The following is a 22,215-nucleotide window of genomic DNA, read 5'->3' on the forward strand; positions in this document are numbered from 1 at the left end:
AACATCAAGGAAAGCACGTACCCCACTTGGTGCCTTTAAATTGGGAGAAGCAGGTCGTCATTATAACAGTTTATTAGCTAATTTTAATCAAAAGAAATATATACTTATAATATAAAAAAATGAATGGAAGACATCTCCGATTTATTCATAGAAATAAATTATATTAGTGAGGTTATGTTCCTGGTATCTGTCCGTTATCCAGATTTCATATATGACTGTGTTTAAAATGTTTAAATAATTATATTTAAAGCATTATGTATCTATAATACAAGGAACAGTATATCTTACTAGTTACAAAATGATAACAATTAGAAGGCAGTCCAATACAAGTCTCGGTCTGCAGGATGTATCTTGAAATCAGGGCTAAAATGTATATATATAATATATATATAAAGTGTGAATTTGTTGAATCGCTGTAAAAAGAGTGCTTGATGACCTCGATATTACTTATATGACCGAAACGTGTTCCTTTCTAACAGAAAAGCGTGTTACTAAAATGAAAGTAACATGGTAGCAGCTGAAATGACTTTTTTAATGGTTCAGCTCCAGGCCTTGGTGTGACTTACCTCACCGCAATACCATACGACTCGGGATGAACACAAGTTTGATCCAAAGGATTTGGTTTTGACGCATTGTTTGCTGCTGATTTACTGGCTTTCTTGTTGGGTTTTGCATTGGGAACCTTGGCCAGCGGTAGCCCCATTCCACCAGAACTTGAGGCTTCACCTTCTGCTTCCCTAATAAACACAAACAATATGCTTAAATCATTCTTTTATGGAATATCGCTTGAACCTCCCCATGATACTATGGTATTGAAAAAAAATATGGGCTTACTTAATTTTAATTGATTGCTTTCCACAATAATCTTATACAACAGAAAAAACAAAAGGTCATATGTAAAAGCCATTTGGTTTTATAGATGAGCTCCAAACAAAACTTTTGCAACCATACTCTAGACAACTATTTTTATCTTTATTTTTCTTTAGTTATTATTTTTTTATTATTATCTTTTTAGCGGTTTTATATCAGCTGATTACCTGCAGAAGCCTCTGATGTACTCTTGGTTAATTCGAATGAATCCCGCACACTGTTGGAAGGACTTTGGACCCAGTCCTTTGACACTTTTGAGTTGCTCTCTGTTGATAAAAGGGCCGTTCTTCTCTCTCCATTCAATTACATTCTTAGCCCTCGCTGAATTCAAGCCAGCAATATGCCTAAACAGAGACATAACAGTTATGTTAAAGCCTGTTTTATCATCAATTATAAAGGAGGAAGGTTGTTCTGATTGTGATTATCATACTGCTCGGTTAACAGCATCAGTTTTAACATACACCGGTTTAAGTGATTAACTGTTCTTTTAAACAGCAGTAGAAACATTGGGAAGGTAAATCAATGTCTTTCATGTACGGTGATTTCATGTGTGAATAGCTAAATGGTATTTTGTCAAACACAATATAGTTACTCAAAATCATATCAGGGAGTAGTGTGATGAGGCGCAGGTTCATGGGAAGCACCACGTTAAATGTTAGTGCAGATTTCTAATGAGCACCAAGTAATAGTGCTATAATGTGTAGGTTTCTAGTGAGTGCCAGGTAGAGATGGTACCACCTCAATAACATTTTCAGGCTCTAGTGTACCGAGGACTAAACTTTTCATCTGTACCAGGTACGATTTCTTATTTATCAGAATTTAGTAATAGAGCATCAGGTTAAAATGTATAGTTATACAGGAGATGAAATGCTATAGGAGAGTATAGTAACAGCACCGCAAGCCTAAAAACACACTGATGATGGTAAAGAACAACATGTCCACCAGAGCTTACACTCTAATTCAGAACCATACAAATACATTTACTATAAAACAGTCTATATGACACACTATGCATTTAATGGTATTTAATCCCTGACATGATAATATTTGTTCCCTGTTAATGTAATTTTCTAATTTCTTTTTAACCCTTTACTGCCAACAGAACATAGTTAAATGAAACGGATTGTTAAATAGTATGCATGTAAAGCACTGAAAACAACGGCTAATACTGCTTGCCGCACAGAAATACAGTCACCGCCAAATGAATAACCAGCAATGTACAAAAGCACTGCACAAATAGCATTATCTTCTGCTTTAAAGAGAACCGTCCTAGCAGCAGGTGACAACGCTCAGGTATTGCCTGCGTTCGGTAACTCTTTCAATTCGGACCTTTTAAGTTAATGCTTCTTGCGGCTGAACATGTACCTAGTATATCCAGCCATCCGAGATATGAAGCAGTTAATATGTTAGGAGAAGCGGAGGCATTTATTTTAAGGCCACGGATTTAAACATAAAGCAACGCACAACTGTACAGTGTTTACCTTAACAAGGTTTCCGAGCAGATGTTTATATCGACTCCCACAAAGCTGACACACTCCTCCACCACACTGTCCAGGGTGGCTTTTAACAGGACCTGCGAGACATCATGCTGGAAGAACAGGGGGATGATTAAGTTAAACATTGGATATGCTCAGACCTATTAAATATATATATATATATAGATAGATATAGTAAATTTAGGCTGAACATGCCGTCACTGTATAAATGGCTTATAAATGTATATGTGTCCCGTAGAAAAGCAATTAATTTAATGCTGTGTTGCACCCTATGTTTTGCGTGTCCTCAGTAGAAGGTCAAGATATTTCTGTGAGCTTTACACCGCTAAAGTGATTTGATCAAGATCAGCCTGTTTCATTTGGGACTATGTGGCCCTCTAATTATATAAAAATGACAAGGTATCACATTTTAGGACAAGAAAACTCATCTACACATTGTGCTGGAGAATCTCCTATGAAATGCATGTGAAGAGTTAGAGCAAACAGAAGGTTTTGTATCTATGCTGCAAACTAGCTACAGTGCTGTGAAAACGTATTTGCCCCTTACAGATTCCTTCTATTTTTGGATATTTGCAACACGTTATCCAACTAATTTTAATATGAGTTTTTAAATGATTTCATGTATAGAAGAGGAAAAAAGCTATCCAACCCTACCTGGGCTTACGTGAAAAAGTAATAGCTCCCTTAGTTACTAAATCATCCAATTAACTAAATTTAATTGATAATTGTTTTTAATTTCACTTGAAATACATGGGCATGATTACTGCCAACCCTGTTGAATCTGAACATCAATTAAATAGAAGTAGAGTAAAAGGTCTCAAAAAGCAGCATATGATGCTGAAATCTAAATAAACTAGAGCCATTTCTAAGGCTTTGGGGGTTCCAGCGCACCATGGTAAGAGGCACTATCTATAAATGAAGGAAATGTGGAACACTGGTGAACCTTCCCAGGAGTGCTCAGCTGACCAAACTTCCTCCAAGAGCGCATCGACGACTCATCCAGAACATCACAAAATAACCCATAATAACGTAAAGAAATGTGGGCCTCACTTGCCTCACTACAGCATTCTACAATAAGAACCTCACACCAACAATCGAACACGTTGGTGGTACCGTGATGGTCTGGGGCTGCTTCAGGAACTGGGCGATTTGCCATAATTGATGGAGCCATGAATTCTGCTCCCTACCAGAAGATCCTGAAGGAGAACGTCTGGCCATCAGTTTGTGACCTAAAGCTCAGACGCAGTTGGGTTATGCAGCAGTGCCCGAGTCAAAGTCCTGAAGAAGAGCAGCCAAAATTAATCCGCAGTGATGTAAAAAAAACTCATTGCCAGTTTTGAGTCTGGTTGCAGTTATCGCCGTCAAGTGTGGCACAGCCCGTTATTAGGTTTAGGGGGCCAAGTACTTTTTCACATGGTTGGTATAGGGTTTGATATTTATGTGTGAATGGCATGGGATGCCTCCCAAATGGACTGAAACAGTAAAAGCATGTGAACTGGTGGCACTTGCCCCTGCAACACCTTTGCCTGCGCTTGCTCCTGGTCTAGAGCAGCTTCGATTTCAGAAAAATGATTGGATATGAGGATCAATATGGTTAGGATTTTCATCTTTAGGGGGAAATCATGTGTGAATATATATATATATATATATATATATATATATATATATATACACTCATATACGCATATAAAAAAAAAACATACCTTACATTCAAATTCTGCACAAAGTGTATAACAAATTACCTTCACATCTATTAAAATTCTGAATGATGTCTAAAGGTATTACCAACTGGTAGGGCTGCAAGCACTTTTCAGAATAAAAGATCTTAAATATAATATTTATAAGTTGCTTAAAAAAAAAAAACAAAAACAAAAAAAAAACAACAACAACAACAGACAGACTTATGTGTAATACCAGTCACTGTCCGTTTGATTTTAATGAATAATCACAGCTATAATCAGAGAAATTACTCTTATTCCAAGGTAACCGTACACATAAGAAATCTTACCTTAAAACACAAGAATTTTGTGTCAGCAAAGTTAAAGATTTTCAATTAACCTATCCGCAATTCCCCAAAAAGCAAGAAGAATGAATAAAATAAAACGCGTCACGTGTGTTATAATCACAATAAATAACAGACTGACTATTAATAACATTTATTTTATACAGGCCAAAAGAACACATTGTTACGTTTACATGTGTTTATTAACCTCCACAAATAGTTTCGATGTACCCAGTCCCGAATTTCCTGGCAATGACATACGATCCGAGAAACAAAATTTATTTTGACAATGTCTAAATATCACACAAAGTCGAGTCTCCATCATCAGAATATCCTTGCAACACCTGTAAACAACTGCATTTCACTGTCTGTGTCCCAGCGTCTTCCCGAAAGGGATTCGCGTGTCACTCAACAAAAGATGTTAATAATGGCAATGTCAATGTTTACGAGCCGGTGGAGCGTGAAGAAAGCTCTTTTCCTGTCTACCCGTGTTCCACAGTCTAGAAAGGATTTCAGCGACAACGCGACTTTAAACGCGGTAGAACCTGGCGTGATTAAAAAGGCAAATAATTGGCGACCTGCCCGTTCGCTTCCAAAAAGGAGTCTATACCTATTACAAATATTTGGATTTAATACAGATTCATACTTTTCTGACTTCTTCCCAGACTGTACTTTGGCAACGTCGGAACTTGTTTACTGCGGTAAAAGGAATCGGGTCTTTCCAAAAGGCATTGTGCTCAAAGCACAAATCGGTAGTAAGTAGGCAAAAGTTTTAACCATGTGAGTTCCTGATGGGCAGACTACCCACTACAGCAAAGCTGTCCAACCTGTGGCCCTCTGGCTGCTGCAGGACTACATCTCCCATACTCCTCTGCCAGCACCTTAGCTGAAAGAGCATTATGGGAGATGTAGTCCTGTAGCAGCTGGAGGGCCACAGGTTGGACATCCTTGCACTACAGAGACACCTTTTAAGACGTACTTCTTAAATAATCACCATCGCAAACTCGAAGCATTCACCATATCTTAATAAGGCTACAGTAACATCTTCAAGAAGAGACCACGATTATTTACATAAAGGGGTTGATTCTTTAGGTATTTATGCTTGAAAAAAGAAAAATGCTTATACCCCAAAAAAGCGATTCTTAAAATACGCATAGGCACAGAGATGAATATCCAATGTAGACTAACTAGACTGGCCTACGTACCACATCAGTATAATATACTTAATGAGTAACAAAAAAATATCTGTAGAGATAAAATTCAGACATACAGTAAATTGGTTAATAACAAGCCTTCATTTAATACGGGCAAGTCAAAGATGGTTTATATGACACAGGAATACTCCCAAAGAGTCTTGCATGACGACATCATTTACTGATAAATCCAAACTATGCATTTTCAATCTCTCTTGGGTTATAATAATCCACTGACTATTAACATTTATGTTTTACTGGTGAAAAGATCACATTGTTATGTTTACATGTGTTTATTAACCTGGGGATCTACACAAAAATACCCCCCATGGCTTTACTTCTCCTTTGGGGGCACAAAAGACTCTCGGCATCATGAGAAAGTAACTCACTGTACCGAGCAGCTACACCCAGAACCTCGGGAGATCTAGAGAGCTCCCAGGTGCTTCAACTTAAAGATATATAAATATAACCGCATGTTATACTGAACGCGGGAGCGTTTCTTAATTCATTTTCGGCCAAAGGTGCCACCCCAGCTGTTACTGAACCACAATTCTTAACATTCTACGCTATAGCTGGTTGACCGATCATGTAGACAAGTCGAAGTATAAACCATAAAGAGCTGAAGGTAGGCTGAAGTTAGAGGAATATCATATATGTGGAGATTAACTGTGACGCAACTGAATGCCAAATACCTGACTTGGGATCTCTTCTTCAAATGTTGGGCAATTTTCAGCCCACTGATGAGGTGTTGAAGCCAGGCTGCAGATCAATAGCTGATTTATGTCAAGGTCAAAAGCATAACTCGGGATCTTTTCTTAAAATAGTTAACCTTTTTGATACTTTACACATTATAGAGGCCTAAAGTAACTCCGTTTCCCAGCTTGCATTAGCAGCTTTAAATCATTGGTGAGCACAGGTGTTTCTTGTATACACACAGCTTCCAATAATCGGGCAAAATAAATGGTCTATTCATTCACAAACCATAAAAAAAAATCTGTTCTGAAACCCAACTGTTATAAGAATGGAAATGTGCTGAATGGAACAGTGTAACAAGGAACGGTGCTGAATGGGTCCGTACTGATAGAAATGAATCAAAAGAATTAACTTTACGCCACTGCAAACACTGGAGGCGTATAACGTTATAAACGTCGTATAAATAAATACCGTCGGCCACCTTTCGAGGTTCGAAAGAAACAGCACCCTGATTCTTCAGCAATGGTGAAGTGAATGCTCCCTTCCCTAATTTCTTTATCAAAACCAACAGCCAGAGGGTATAGTGCAGGGGAAGCAAAGGAAATACCGAGAACGCAAGAGAGTTTGATGGAAAGCATATGCAAAGTCAAATAAAGAAAGTTTCTTCTCCTGCGAGATATAAGGTATCCTCTTTGTTTTGATTGACATGTGGCAGTTCAAAGGAGCAATCACGAATGGCACATGGCGAGTGACCCATGTCAGGCATGCACCAGAAGACTACACACGGAAAGTTAATGTCATTAGCTCGAGAAGGAATTCATCTTGTGGCAGAAAACATACCTTGTGCTTCAGAGATGCCTTCAAATATCTTACAGCAGTTTAAAATGTTCTCCACATCTGCATTTTATGTTGTGTTTTGTGAAGGTAAAGAGTGGGTCTAAAGCACAACTACTGTTCTTAAGAACGTCAAGAGCTAAACTTAATGTCGGAAAGGAAAATAAACGTAAAGGTGCCGTTCCACTTTGATAAAGCACTCTCTGGAATGTAGAGCTGTCATTTTATTATTTACTATTAAGGTTTAGTCACAAAAAATGAAAAAAACAAGCTTTTAAAGCTTAAAATGTTCCTGGTTAAAAAAAAAAAAAAACAAAGCCAATTTTTTTCTTGATTAAATAAATGATTTCTGGGAAGGGTTTTGGCATTTCACATTAAATAGTGTTTTAGATTTCTTTTAATAAGAAGCGACCCTGCCTGTTCCAAATGCGTACTGGACCTCTCCAAAGAATTAGTTGTGAACAGACTAAACGTCCTGACGGACAACATTATTTTTTTATTATTTAAAATAAGTCACCTGTTTTCCATATGCCATTTTTTATTTTCATATATTAGTGATTCGGGCCAATTCTGGCAATGTGATTGGGCGTTTCTGTAGCTCCAATTGAACTCCAGATAATGACATCTACATAACAGCTTTACAATTAAAAAAATGATTACACCAAACACCTTGACACAAGTGAGAACCTAAAAAGAACAACACCTAAACATTCATACTATACATAAAGAACGCCCAAGATAAGTTTAACAACGCATATGCCCTCAAGCCCCTGTGTACTTAAACTTGAGTTCTTGGTCACCATGTGCGTACGTCATCCATTAGGTCTTTGTCCTTATTACTAGGGGTAATGAGAAATCCATGCGCAGCTGAATGCTTACATTATGCTGGAGTATATTTGTAAAAGACACAGAGTTCAAGCGGCATAAAAATAAAGTAGATCTAATATTTATACTTACTGCATTTAAGAAACAGAAGCCAAGCACGGCAGGAAATTTTAATGTACACATACATCCATGAGACGTTACACTGTGTTATTAATACTTATTATCTAAAAAAAAATATATATATATAAAAATATATTTTGAGATATATATATATATATATATATATACACACACAGACATACACGCATACATACATACACTACCCTAAAATGTACACATACATCCATGAGACGATACACTGTGTTATTAATACTTATTATTTAAAAAAAATAATAAAAAAAAAATATATATATATATATACCCCCTATATCTATATAAAAAAAAATATATATATACATATATATATATATATATATATATATATATACACAAACACACAGACATACACACATACATACATACACTACCCTAAAAGAAACATGTAGCATGTAGGAGCCAGACAGAAAAGTTTAGAAGAAAAATGCATCAGTAATATCATGTAAATTTAATAACTAACATTAAAATTTGTACAGCGCTGGGGAATATGATGGTGCTATATAAAATAATATATATATAAAGTTGCGGTATCTTTGCCTCCTCCCATCCCCCATTTTTGACACATTCGTAAGCTCGACCACATCTGGAAAATCAACAAGTGAATGTGAGGAAAGCTATTGTACTAAGACCTAGTAAAATACTTCAAAGGCCGATAATACCAGGTACAGGCTACTCTTCCACTCCAAAGAGTGATCTCTTGTATTTTATAAATCAGAAAAACAGCGAGCATAACTTTTTCGACGGATGTTATTTCACAAGCCTGTGGTAACAGCTGTCATTTATTAAACTCAATAAACCTGAAAAATGACTGAATAGCTTAAAGCGCAAAACCAGAAGCGGCGCAGTGGCTCAAAAGCCCACTTTTGTAGCACTGTCAGCAGGGCTGTTATTAGCTAATTGAAGGTAATTTCACAGGCATGAGAAATACAGAGTTTATCTTGGGCAATAAATAACGGATTGGCACCTCTGTGGGTCAGGCGTGACAATAATTTTATATGAAATCAAACAAAACTAAATACAGGTTGGCCTCTTTTCTGCAAATTGCACGAAATGGCTGGATTTATATATTAATTATGACATGCCAGCACTGATCACCGAGTATGGAGTATGTGGAGTATGGAGTACGTGTACGGGTGCATACAAACCCTGACAATTCTATCACTTCTATCAATATAGATATTTATAAAAGGGAGGTTATTTGGTCCTAAAAGGTATCATTTTGGATTTTCAGAATAAAGCATTAAAATGATGGTGGTTTTAAGGTGAACCCAGTTAATTGCTTGTTCCAAATTACACATATATGGAACTTTCAAGAAAAAAAGATGTAATAGCATAAACGAAAAAACAAAAACCTAAACTGTAAACTGTAAGATTTTTACATGATAAAATGATTAACAAGTAATTGAGTTTGATTGGATTCCATTTAAAAATGCATTCTATGTAAGTGAGTTGTTATATTTACATATAGATAGAATGGGACTGGTTACTTTCCACAATGAGCTTTTCAGTTAGAAATCTGGCAAATCTTATTTCTACATGCAATTCCTACACGTACCTATATGAAAAATTAACAAAATATAATAAAAATGTAACATAGCATGTGTTGGTTTAACATACTGGATGCGGAACAGCTTAAAGGAGAACTCCAGTCTTATATCATCTTAAATGCATTTTGCGTGGACCCCAGTGTAGTTTATGGTTCATACATTCTTTAGTTGCTGGAGTTGTGAAACTTTTCTCATTTAACTCCTCCCCCTAGCTCCCTCGACAGAAAGCCAGGAGCATTCATCAGTACACTTCCTGCACATGCTCAGTAGAACTCCCATTCTAGTCAAAGGTAGTTGAGCGCCCATTAAAATCAAAAGGAGTAAAAGCAGCCAGTCACTTGTAGGCTACCATAACACTGATGTTTTGTTGGATACATCCAATTGGCTGAAGCTTTAAAGGACTTCAATGGGATATGCAAGTAGTTGACATGCTAATGCCTCCTGGTTTCTATAAATGCAGCCAAGGAAGGAGTTAAGTCTCATATTCTTACTAAAAGCATGCAAAATACTCCAACATGCATTAAAAAAATTGGAGAACTAGACAGTACCTTTAACAATGACATACACAACCAGGTACAACTAAAGCTTCATGAACTTTAAGTCATTAAGGATGCATTTAATGTGTGAATGAATGATGCCACCTATAGAAAAGCTATTTCAAATTCTATATACCTTTAGTCTCTGCTGGCAATCATTGAAAAGCTGTTTTCAAATGGACAACCCTTTAATGTAATTTACATGCACGGAATACAACCACAGGAACATATCACCAACTAGGTCAAGGGCAACGATTAAAATAATTATTACGTAGAAAGCATGTTAGGTTAAATCTCCGTTAGATCAGGTTCAAAAACGCATGAAAAGTTTAAGTGTTAAAAAAATCTCTCCGTGGACTTTGTGGCGTTATTAAATTCAGATGCAAGATCCTGTTTACATTGGACAGCCCCCAACAGCAGAACAAAGTCAGTCTTGTCTTAGGGCCATAAGTGAATTCTACAAGTTAACAGCTATTCATGAAAAGCTGCCATTTCAATGTGTCAATCAAAGCCGCGCATAAGTGGCAACTCCCGTAGATATAACCAGCTGCAGGTTTCAAAAACAGGAGGTTTTTTTTTTTTGTTAAAAAAAAAAAAAAGTCAAAATGAAAACACAAAAGATGTTTGAATGGAACCTTCATTCCTTTTAATTTCTGAAACATTAGAGGGCCAATTTTTCAACATCAATGACATAAAAAGGAGGCTACTTTGCAAATGTCAACGTGAAATAATATTTGTGTAGGTCGGTAACTGAAAAAACAATTGTTTCTCTAAAACAGTTACGATAAAAGTGTATACATCGTGTAAGGCAAGTATTGTGGAATATTTTGGAATTCGAGCAATTTTATTTTTAAATTGTATTTTACAACGATTCTCAGTTCTGGGTTCTGATAAGACTTTACGTGCTTTATATTACCTTCTCAGTACAGGCATATAACGCCAAAATAATAAACTCTTACGGGTATATGCTTAAGGGAGCATTTATAAACCAAGCATTTTAACATAGGCAATGTGGAGCTGCTACAAAGAACATTATATACAGCATTACAAAGAATCTCCAAATCTCATAAATGATATTTAACATGAAATAAAAATATATAACTGTGTAAATGTATCTATAGATAAAAATTAGATATTTTTACTTTACTGTGAGGGGGGGTACATATGCCACCCAGTTCTATATGCATAATATGGGAGCAGTTGTCTTATTTTCCTGTTCCAGGATTTGTAATAAATACAACTTATTTCGGGTTGAAAAGGCCACCCTGTTTGCCATTCCCACCTGAAGGAATCACAAGGGGTGCTTTCTGATGAATCTCAAAGTCAATTGACCTGAGTGGGACTTAAAATGAGCCCTGGCACGTTAACAGCCCATAAATCATAGGTGTGCGGAGGGCACAAAGCGTAGCCCACACCGTGTTTATCTGCATGCTATATTATTAAATGGGCCACCTGAGTTCCATTAAAAGTACTGGTGCTGGGTAGGAGGGGGTATTGAGCGCTGGGTCACTTGGCATTTGCCCCATGCGCCTGACGCCCAGTCTGGGTCTTCTCTAAACTTCAATACTGTACTGAGACCATAGGTTTCATCCTTACAGCTCACTTTAGTAATGTTCATTTTCATATATCCTGCTTATGAAACATACTATAGTGACTGAAACATTGGCCAATTCACTTCTGAAAATCTTAAGTATCTAAGAAAAAACTACACAGTAATTATTATTATTTTCTGGGAGATATTTCGCTCCATAGACTGAAAGCTTGTGAGCCATGGCCCTTTATGTATTGGTTCACCTTAGTCTGTCAATCCTAATTTTATCATATCCTTATATGTATGAACAATAAAAAGCGCTGCATAAACTATCGGTGCTATATAAATAAAAGATTATTGATTTATAAAGAGCCATCATATTCCGTAGCGTTGTGCAATGGTAACAAAGCAAAGGATTTGTGGTTCTGTTTAAAAAATGCGAACATAGATTATAAAAATTAAAGAAAATACCGTATTTGCTCGATTATAAGACGAGGTTTTTTTCAGAGCAAATGCTCTGAAAAATACCCCTCGTCTTCTAATCGGGGTCGTCTTCTAATCAGACCTCAAATAGAGGTCTGATTAGGAGACTAAGATCCAGATCCCCCGCACCGCTGCAGGGGACCTGGATCCTCCTGTCTCACCCGACCCCCCCCCCCATACACACACTTACCGGTGCTTCCTGCTTTGTTGCCGGGGCAGCGGGTTGACGTCTACGCGATGCGCGTAGACAACGTCCGCTGCAGCCGGAAGGAGGTGTGGCTAGCAGCGGGGGTTGTCTGCGTCCGTCGCATAGACCTTCCCCGACTGTCAGAGTCGGGGAAAGTATACGCGACGGACGCATACAAACCCCCGCTGCTAGCCACACCTCCTTCCGGCTGCAGCAGAAGGCGACGTCAACCCGCTGCCCCGGCTGGAAGCACCGGTAAGAGAGGGGGGAGAGCGGGGGAAGGGGGGTGAGAGAGAGAGGGGGGGGGAGAGAGAGAGGGGGTGAGAGAGAGAGAGGAGAGAGAGAGAGAGAGTGTGTTAGTTAAATGGGGTTATAGGGTGTGTGTGTGTTAAATGGGGGCATAGGGCATTTCTGGAGTGGCGTTAAGGGGGCATTTAATAGAGCACTCTGCCTCCTGAAATGCCTTATACCTCCCTATATGCCACTCTGCCCCATAATATGCCTTTTAACCCCCTAAATGGCAGAGTGGCATATAGGGGTATAAGGCATTTCTGGAGGCAGAGTGCTCTATACAATGCCTTTTAACTCCCTTAATGCCACTCTGCCTCCTGAAATGCCTTATACCTCCCTATGTGCCACTCTGCCCCATAATATGCATTTTAACCCCCTAAATGCCAGAATGGGATATAGGGGTATAAGGCATTTCTGGAGGCAGAGTGGCACATAGGGGGTCAAAAGGCATACCATGGGGCACAGTGGCATATAGAGGGTTAAGAGGCATATCATGGGCCACAGTGCCATATTGGAGTGGCAAGCCTGGGGGCAGATGTGCGTAACTGGGGGACAGTTTTGAAAATACAAGAAATAAAAACAAAAGAAATCTTTTTCTCAATCATAGCTTTTATTAAAAAAAAGAGTTTACATGAATTAACATTTACTGGTAAAACTTTTTTCCTTTGGGGTCGTCTTATATTCAGGCTTTTTCTTTTTTTCCTAAGTTAATATTCAGATTTTGGGGGGTCGTCTTATAATCAGGGTCGTCTTATAATCGAGCAAATACGGTATTCTAAAAACATTCTTAAACCAACAGACTCTTAACCCAAGTGGATACCTGTGATTAGCCTGTTAAAGATGTGGAATTATCTTGTCTTTATGGAAACCTGAGTAATCTCCATAAATGTTCTTAAATTAGGAGAAAAGCATAATTCGGGCAATATAATCTCAAATAATTACCAGCATCTTCCTGGAAGTAGAGTTCATCCTCGTGGTAATGGATGTCAGTCGATGAGTTGGGAATAAAATGTGCTAGTACTTTTTTTTTTAACTAATTAATTTAATATGGATGGCTAGAGCTACGAGCAATGACACAAAGTCACACTCGGCATACGCCCAAAGCCAGTGAGATGAAAAATAAGCAAAACTATAAAGAAATCTACAGTGATATTCTATAACATGTCCATTACACTCCGTGATAGATAAGGGGTATCCAAACATGTCAACACACAGCCTTGGCGGGGAAGTCAATAGTCTTAAATGCTGCTCAAGCTTGTAATGTGGGGAAAAAAGAGGCACTTCAAAAAATACGTAATATAACAAAAAGGCACATATGAAAAAAAATATATATTTTTGAGCTTTATCCATGTAACCCTAACCTAGAATAGACAAAGTGTCCATTCCTGGACACCAGTGTCTGTGACGAGGCTAGTGGAAGTCATTGTTGGATATGGAGAATTTAGTCAAATGTCCTTCACAAAGGATATGTCTTCTCTGTTCACTGGCCATATGCAGGGGTATGTAGAAAACTTTCCCATTATAGACATTTACACTATACCAAGGTACAAAATAAAGGAGGATACATTAAAGGAACAATCCACCTTTTTTTTCATGAATGAACCTTTGCTTCACTAATCTCAGCAAAACATGACAGGGCTCCAGTCATAAATGCTGCTCATTTAGTCACCCGATGGGTGCCTTTTGACATCTTTCAGCACGCAGCCAAGTATGCATGACCAGCACTGAACCCAGTTATGATCCATCAGTGCCTCTAAAATGCGAGCTTGCTAGTGTCTTTTGATGAGCTACAGGAAGGCACCCATGATAGTAACCCATTTTACAGTGAAACACGACGGCCAATTGACATCAATTGATATTTCTGGAATGTCAAAACTATATTGGAAAACCCACATCTAGTACATAAGACAGCATTTAGAAATGCAGTTATACGCACTTTACTGCTGCGCACCTCGGTGGGAATTACCGGCTGATAATGCAAACAGATTGTAGAAGAACTTCAACATGATGATCAGTGTCCCGCGTTTCTGAAATGATGTATGTAGTGATTTGATGTACGTATCATTTGGGTTTTGTTTTTTTTTATAACTGCAGAATTTACAAGCACATTATTCTTTCCATTAGGATTAAAAACCTCACTGAATAGCAATTTGTGAAAGAATTCAAGCAGGGCCCGTAGCCCAGAACTCTGACCTCTGATGAGATGCTTGGCAGAAATAACTTCTAGGTCTCCGCACAACATCTGGTACGAATTAGATTCTCTGAAAAAATAGCCCCCGTGCTGTGGAAACTGGTATTCACTTGGCTTTGTCTAAGTTCGTTTTCACTGACTTTAAGACTAAGAAAGCCAAACGCGATAGGATGACTGTCAGTTATAATAGGACTCTTGGTGGCCAAATGTTATTTATACATTAGTGAGCATTGTCTGGTCTTATTTTCTTATGTGTCATGTTTGTGCCATTACATGGTTACTTTCCTAAGGGTGTTTTACTGTGTTAACCAAAACGAAATTACCTAATCAAATACAACACCCAACACGGCCCAAGGAAATCTAGACTCTTGGCAAATGTAAATCAAGAAACTTAAGTTACTTCTTGCACTTATAGAAGGAGAAAATTTGCATGGCCATATGTCTTGTGCTGGGTTAATGTGCCAACTGCGTGTACTGAACAGCTACACATTCCATGTACAGAGACTGACAAGCACCAGATTCATCTTAGGGACAAATGTTGCACGCATGATATACGGCACAGACACATGACAACGTTTTTTTAAGACTCAGGCACAATGCAGGTCAGTGTGCACTCAAAATACGTCTTGGACCAAATCAATTATCTTTAACACAAACAATTCTATTCATTTTAGGTAGGACGTTTCCCAGTTTATAGCACATAGACTAGTTATGTAAAGAATGCACTGGTGGCTGTGACAGCTTTTATCATATATCAGTACACGAGACAGAGCGGGTTCTACTTATTCTGCACATGGAACATTTGCAGCAAACAAAACAGATGGAAACATGAATGAGATGAGATGATAACATGATTTCTATTAGATGGTGAGTTAGGGAGAAAACCCAGATAAACAGAACTATATTATTTTATCCGACACCTATGTAGCTGTAATTATAATGTTAATCAGTCTGAGTTTTGATTTGTTTTTTTTATATATATAGGCGTTGAGCTTCCTTCTGAAAGGGATACCTGGACCCTCATGACCTTACAACCTGGATAAGGTAATTGAAAACCCTTGGTCTTGGTGACAATTCAGGAAGACCCTTCACTGCTGGACAATGTCTACAGCTGCTGATGGCTTCATAGTAAGCCGGTGAGAGACCCATATACTGTTAGGGTTCGTTTAAGAAATTACATTAAGAACCTATAAGTTTGCTAGGCAGTTTGGGAATGCTCAGGGTGATTGGGGCTTTTAAATTCTTGGCGGTGGTGGTGATAGCATCTGGCTCCACCTATTCCCCTCTCTGGTTCAACATGTTGCCCACTGCCCGCCATTAGCTCTGATGCGCTTCATTCCAGCCTCCAGCCTCTCTAAGTCCAGCTCTACCCACCCATACAACGTGGGTGGGGGAAGTTCCCAGGTATGCTCATGAAAGACTCTGTAGGCTGCAACAAGTTTACTTAATCCCAGCTGGACCACCATGCTTTACAAACAAGACGGGCCCCAATGTCTGTGCTATGGATATGTGATTAACATTGAAGATTAACATAATCATGCCACCCTCACCAAATTAAGAAAGGGTAATGTAGTTTTCACTCTTTAGCCTGTGAAATAAGGGGCGAGTGACATAACATACAAAGCATCTACTAAGCCACAAAAACATAGAACCTTTATACACTAAACTTCAAAAATAACAGACATAACAGGGGATTGAGTTAAAGCCTAGACTGACAGATCTCTATAAACCTTTTTCAGCCGGAGAAAAATATAATTTTCCCCGTAGGTTGGAAGTTCACTTTTCAGTAAGGTTTTCACATCATTTTAGGAACCATATCTTGTATGGCCAAAAATAAAGACAACATTCATTTGAAATAAGCCCGAATTATTTGCAGTTGAGCGAACGTATATTTGTTTTGATTTAAGGTCTTGCGAAGTTGAGGCTAACAGGCCGAAGAAAAATATTAAACTATCTATAACCTTGTGTCAACATATGATGCTACTGGGAATGGTAACAGAACTAATTTTCCAAGGAAAATTAATTACTTATGACTTGCAGTTGTGAAAGCAAACAGCGTAAGTCTGGATTAGGTGGCTTTTAATTTCTGCTTGGAGTAGCTATTAAATTGATTTCATATAAATCATACTATGTAATGGAAAGCAGCACGCAGATGAAATCTTAGACAATGGCTGACATACAAGAAATTGTATATTTGTGTAGTTGATTGAGAGAAAGGTCACAGATATTAATAATTATCTAATAAAACACGATGTTCGTTTCTAAAACAATATTTCCTATATTTGCTAAAAAACCTTCATTGTGGCCAGAATGAAAATGAAAGTAAAACTCTGCAGGGCGTCGAGTTTTCTTGATAGACAAGACCGAGTCTGTATTCGAAGATGTGTATACAGTATTGTCAGTCCATCCCAGAAGAGCGGTAGGCAAGATGGTTAAACGTCCCATTTATTACAGTTCAAGAAGAGAACCGCATCAGATGCAATATTGGTGCGTACTTATTACAATATTTTGTGTTAAGTATATAGCGATGGAAACTGATGGTATTAACTTTCCATGTTTTATGTTCTTTTATGTATATAGCACCAACAATTTATGTGGAGCTTCTCACAGGTTGGAAAAAGACACTTAAGTCCATCAGGTTCAATCTTGTTGAAGAAGGCAAAAAAAAAAAAAAAAAAACAACCTGTATTTTCTACATACATTATACAGTAGTTAAGCATATGTGACCAAACATTTTATAATAATTCAGTAATCATTTAAGGGCTTGAAGTTCAGTTGTATTTTTATAACTCCTTGGGTTTCAATCAAGATTTATTTAATAATGTATAAAAAAATAAAAAGTATATTCAGGCTTCTGCCACTAAAATGATCATAATAAATGTGTTACAGGCATATCAATTACTGACCTGTATGTCATTTAATGTCTTAAACTTAGATCACAGGCATCTTCAGGGATCAAACTAAAACAATATCAGATCATATTTAATTATCATTTAAAATGATTCTTGAAAGGGATTGTGGCTTAACTGCAGAGGGTTCCAAATAGGTCAGGAACCAAGAAAATATGATTATGTATTTTTAATGTGTGTTTCTGGAATTGATGTGCATTGTCTCACCCACTCATCCAAATATTTAAAGTCAAACACTTGTTGGTTTTGTAATGTCTGGCATACGGTCATCTTGGCACAACAAACCACAAGCACATTCCATCCTTCTAATGGCACCGGCTTTGTGTAGCCTGAACATGCCAACACAACACAGTATTTAAAGTACATTGCATAGTGTTCTGAAATAAAAGCCCAAAATCAGCAAATATAGAGAGTCATTCTTTTTTTTGTTCTAAATTAAGTGGGCATTTCACCCCCACACGTTTACCGCATTTTATGAAATCCAGTGGGATGTAAAAGCTGTCTATAGGGGAAGTGCCATGAGCATAAAATACGGCGCTGTATACCGTAATGCAGATTACCATTGATGAAAATTTGGTTTTATTTCATTTTGTTCCAATAAACCTCCTTTTCTGCAGACCTGAAGGCTGACATTGTAGTCCGTCATCTGATATTTTGGGTGATTTGCCATGTTTATTATTACCTTTTATTTATATAGCGCCAAAAATGTACGCAGCGCTTAATACAATACATATATTCAAGGGGTAAGACCAGACGAGAATTGACAGATGAAGACAACCCGATATATAAGGTGGAGAGAGCCCTGCTCGCATGTTTACAATCTTGAGGACACTTCCTGATGTCCAATGAAATCCTTCCCTCCATAGACTTCATTAACAGGATGTCCACATCTGGGTGATTAAAACATTCTGTTGTTTCCCACTGGCACTATGATAAGGAGTCAGGGTGTTTAGTAGATTGAGCCAAGATAACAGACCCTAAACACATACAAATGCTGTCTGAATATCTTATACTATCCAAAACTTTATTTAAGAAAACCACACCTTTTGTTAAAATGTATTTTTAATCTGATGTAAGTGATAAACAAAAAATTGTTCCCCGCCAAATATTTCATGACCGCTCTTCCTACCACCTTGTATATCCTTACATCCATGTAGTATGTTGTATACAGCTGGACACTAGAGCTGTAAATCTAGAGTTGGCTATTTCTAATTACAAAAAGGTAATGAAAATGTGTGAGAACCTGCAAGTTGCTTCTTGTTGACCTCAATGGATACCAATGGGAACTTGTTGACCAGCAACACAACGGGGCACTTTAATTTCACCAGACACACAACCAGCAGGAAAACTGAACTCTGATTGATGACGGTTTCATCCATCCTAATTCATTAATGTTCATGTGTAGTGGACAATATCTGAGCCTGGAAAACCATAAAAGAGGACTCCAAGCACCTGTATGCAGATTAAAGCTACACGAAGAGAGTTCTCGTCAACTAAGTATACGGAAGAGGAGCATTGATTTTGACGCTAAACAGAAAAAAAGTAATCTCTGACACTTTGACATTGACACCTGCCACATTTTCCCTTATGTAAATCCTTGGGACACCCTGGTGTTTTATGCAGTGATGGATACTTTACATACACACTTCTATTCAGTTTACAAACTATTTCCTGTATTTAAAAAATAGGCAATCCAGTGTTTCAGAAAGTGTTTAGAACGTTATCCGATTTATATGGAACATCAACAAAAGAAATAACAAATATTACCCAAAAGCAAAGTCAGGCGAGCTTAATTAACTACGCGCTGTATGATGTGATGTTTGAGAGCTACCATCACAGACCAGTAAATAAAATAATGAAAATAAAATATAATTTGAAGCAACGAAATGAACAAAGAGTACAGGGTGTCCCGCAATATTTACAACTGATTGCTTACATTGTATCATTCTGTACACATGGCAGGATAATAGAAAATAGGCAGGCCCAATAAGAGGTATCATCTCCAGCTGGGCCAGGTCAACGGGCTTATAATGGTCGGTGGAGAAGACATTTAACAAGGACTCCACAAGCACTGCCATAAAGCAGTCAGCACAGAGAGGTTTGGAAGAAACTCCCGGCATTACAAGCTAACCTATAAAAGGGAGCTTTGGGTCCACTTATCAAGTTTAAAAGGACTACAAATAATGGTGGAAAACGTAACACTTTATGAATATCATATTCACAGCACATGGCTATTTTAGAGTATGTGACGTGTTCCCATGTAACGTGTGATAAGAAACAAGCAAAGCACTAAATTTAAGCTCTTAAAGACTAGCGCTTATAGCATGAAGGGAGTCGCAGTCCTAAACAGTTTACAGGCCAGAGGTTGCCTAAACTGTGAACAACACTAATCCTCCTATTTTTAGATTTTTTTCCCTCTAAATATCATAGCACACGGTCATGCTAAACTTCCATTTTAATGCTCTATATCCAGTTTTTTTTTGCCGGTTTCAAGAAGGTAGGAGACAAAATCTCTTTTATTTGGTGATAGGCTATTCTATTTTATTAATGCCTGATACTCTGTATTTCTTTACACCATTACACGTTCATCTGTGCAAAATGACTCAGCCCAGCCTGACCGCTGCTCTTCTAAAACCACACAGACGTTGAGTCTGGGCAACTATTTCTGACCCAAGTATTTGCCTCTTTGTAGATTTTCTTTTTAAATTTAACATCAACTAAACTGAGCTCTGAAAGGTTAAATACTAAGTTAGAGGATTTAATACCAATCCGAACAAGTATGCCATTTAGAACGACAAATGTCTGGTACGAATACAATAAATATGTTAACAACTGTGCTAGATTACATAAAAGTGTCCAGCCATTAATCAATTAGCATTATGGAGCATCACCACAATATCAAATGTCTACACTGTAAGGAAATCAGATCCTCCACACAGGATTGCACAGACTGCATGAAATTAATTGGACAGTTGGTCCCTCTATTATACTGTATATTATGTGATTTCCAAATTGTTCTTTTTCTTGTTCTTCTTTACTTTATTTTCTAACAACTTCTATCTGTTGATTGTTGGCTAACCTTTGGAAGCAAACACCCTAAGAATATACTCAGTATATTCAATAAATCCGCACTACTAGCCGCATTAGATCTGTACAATTTAATATTACAATAAAAGAGGAGACATTTGGATTTTCCTTACTAATTCATGGTAGCAGGCACAAAAGCTCTTTCTCTGGTAGTTAGGAAAATATAAACCGGACCTCTATAAAATCCCCCCCGCAATACCCAAAACACAGTACTACAATAAAAAAAAAACATGCAAAAATACTAATTTATTTGGGAGGGAATGTAGCTGGGTGCTACCATGGGATTGGCAGGAGGAAGAGTTTTCAGGTAAGAGTTAATGCTTGCTTTCCATGCCATCCCTGGCAGCACTCACAAGACATAAGGCATCCACTTAAGAAGGGAACAGTGCAGCATTTAGCACCTTCCTCCCAAAATATGTCACCAAGAGGTCAATACAATAATGTCTGCATAAAGTTTGAGGATCAAATGTGATGGCTTTGTAAATCTGCTCTCATGCAATGCACCTTCATGCCTTCCAGGGTGTAAATATTATCCAACTAGGAGGCAGCAATGGTCAAATAATACATATTGACACAGTCCTCTGGGAAAAGTCTTTCTAAAATCACTAGTCTTAATCAAGAAAGCACACAGCATCTGACTTCCACACAACATAACTTGTTCAGTCTATGTGGCCGGATGGGGACAGAAACCGAAAGAATTACCTTGCTAACATCTGTAAACCATCTTTTTTAGACTTTTAGCAAGAATTCAGGAAGCCCACCTTGGCATGCAGAAGACATGGCCACCAGAAAAGACATCTTGGTTTAAAGTATACTGAGGGGAGTATCTGATATAGGCTCAAACGGAGCTTGAACCGGCTGCTGCAGCAATAAATTTAGATCCTGCGGCCTGTCAACGTAGCTCATAAGAAAAACCATCTGACGTATGGGTTGTCCTCCACGGAAGAACAACAAACCCCAGACACACGAGATTTAATAACAGAGGTTGTTGCCCTCAAATAATCTTTCCAATGCCTGTTCCTTCTTGTTATCCACTGCATTGGAGAAACAGACAGGATCGAAGGTAAAAAGCTTACACAATAGCCTGAAAATTCCTCGCTGGATGCCTCCATTCTTCCAGAAGGACATTCTGTATGGCTTTGTGAAAAGGAAATACTAGAAATTTCTTCCCTAAACAGCAGGTCGTCCTGATCTTCAGATTTCTTTAATTCATCTTTAATTGCCGTAACTAATTTCACAGTAGAAATAAATGTTTATTCAACAGGAGAAAATGAAGTACTCTCTTGAACATCCCCATCATCAGCAGCTGAAAAGGAGTCTCCTTCAAAATTATATTCTTCAGGTTCTGAAAAATTCTCAGGACGAAAGGTAGAAGAAAGTTAAG

The 22,215-nt window shown here is 37.9% G+C and overlaps 1 protein-coding gene across 1 annotated transcript in view; it reads right to left on the minus strand.

The window, feature by feature from the left end:
• SRBD1 (S1 RNA binding domain 1) overlaps positions 1-22,215 on the minus strand; it is a 75,687-nt gene that overhangs the window by 9,759 nt on the left and 43,713 nt on the right. Inside the window, exons 19-21 of the mRNA XM_053458905.1 lie at positions 2,352-2,458; positions 1,038-1,214; positions 567-737 (exon numbers count right to left, since the gene is read on the minus strand). Coding sequence (XP_053314880.1) covers positions 567-737; positions 1,038-1,214; positions 2,352-2,458 — 455 coding nt within the window. The remainder of the gene's footprint in view (positions 1-566; positions 738-1,037; positions 1,215-2,351; positions 2,459-22,215) is intronic.

This window comes from Spea bombifrons, chromosome 3, assembly GCF_027358695.1.
Source record: "Spea bombifrons isolate aSpeBom1 chromosome 3, aSpeBom1.2.pri, whole genome shotgun sequence".
Taxonomy (NCBI): Eukaryota; Metazoa; Chordata; class Amphibia; order Anura; family Pelobatidae; genus Spea; species Spea bombifrons.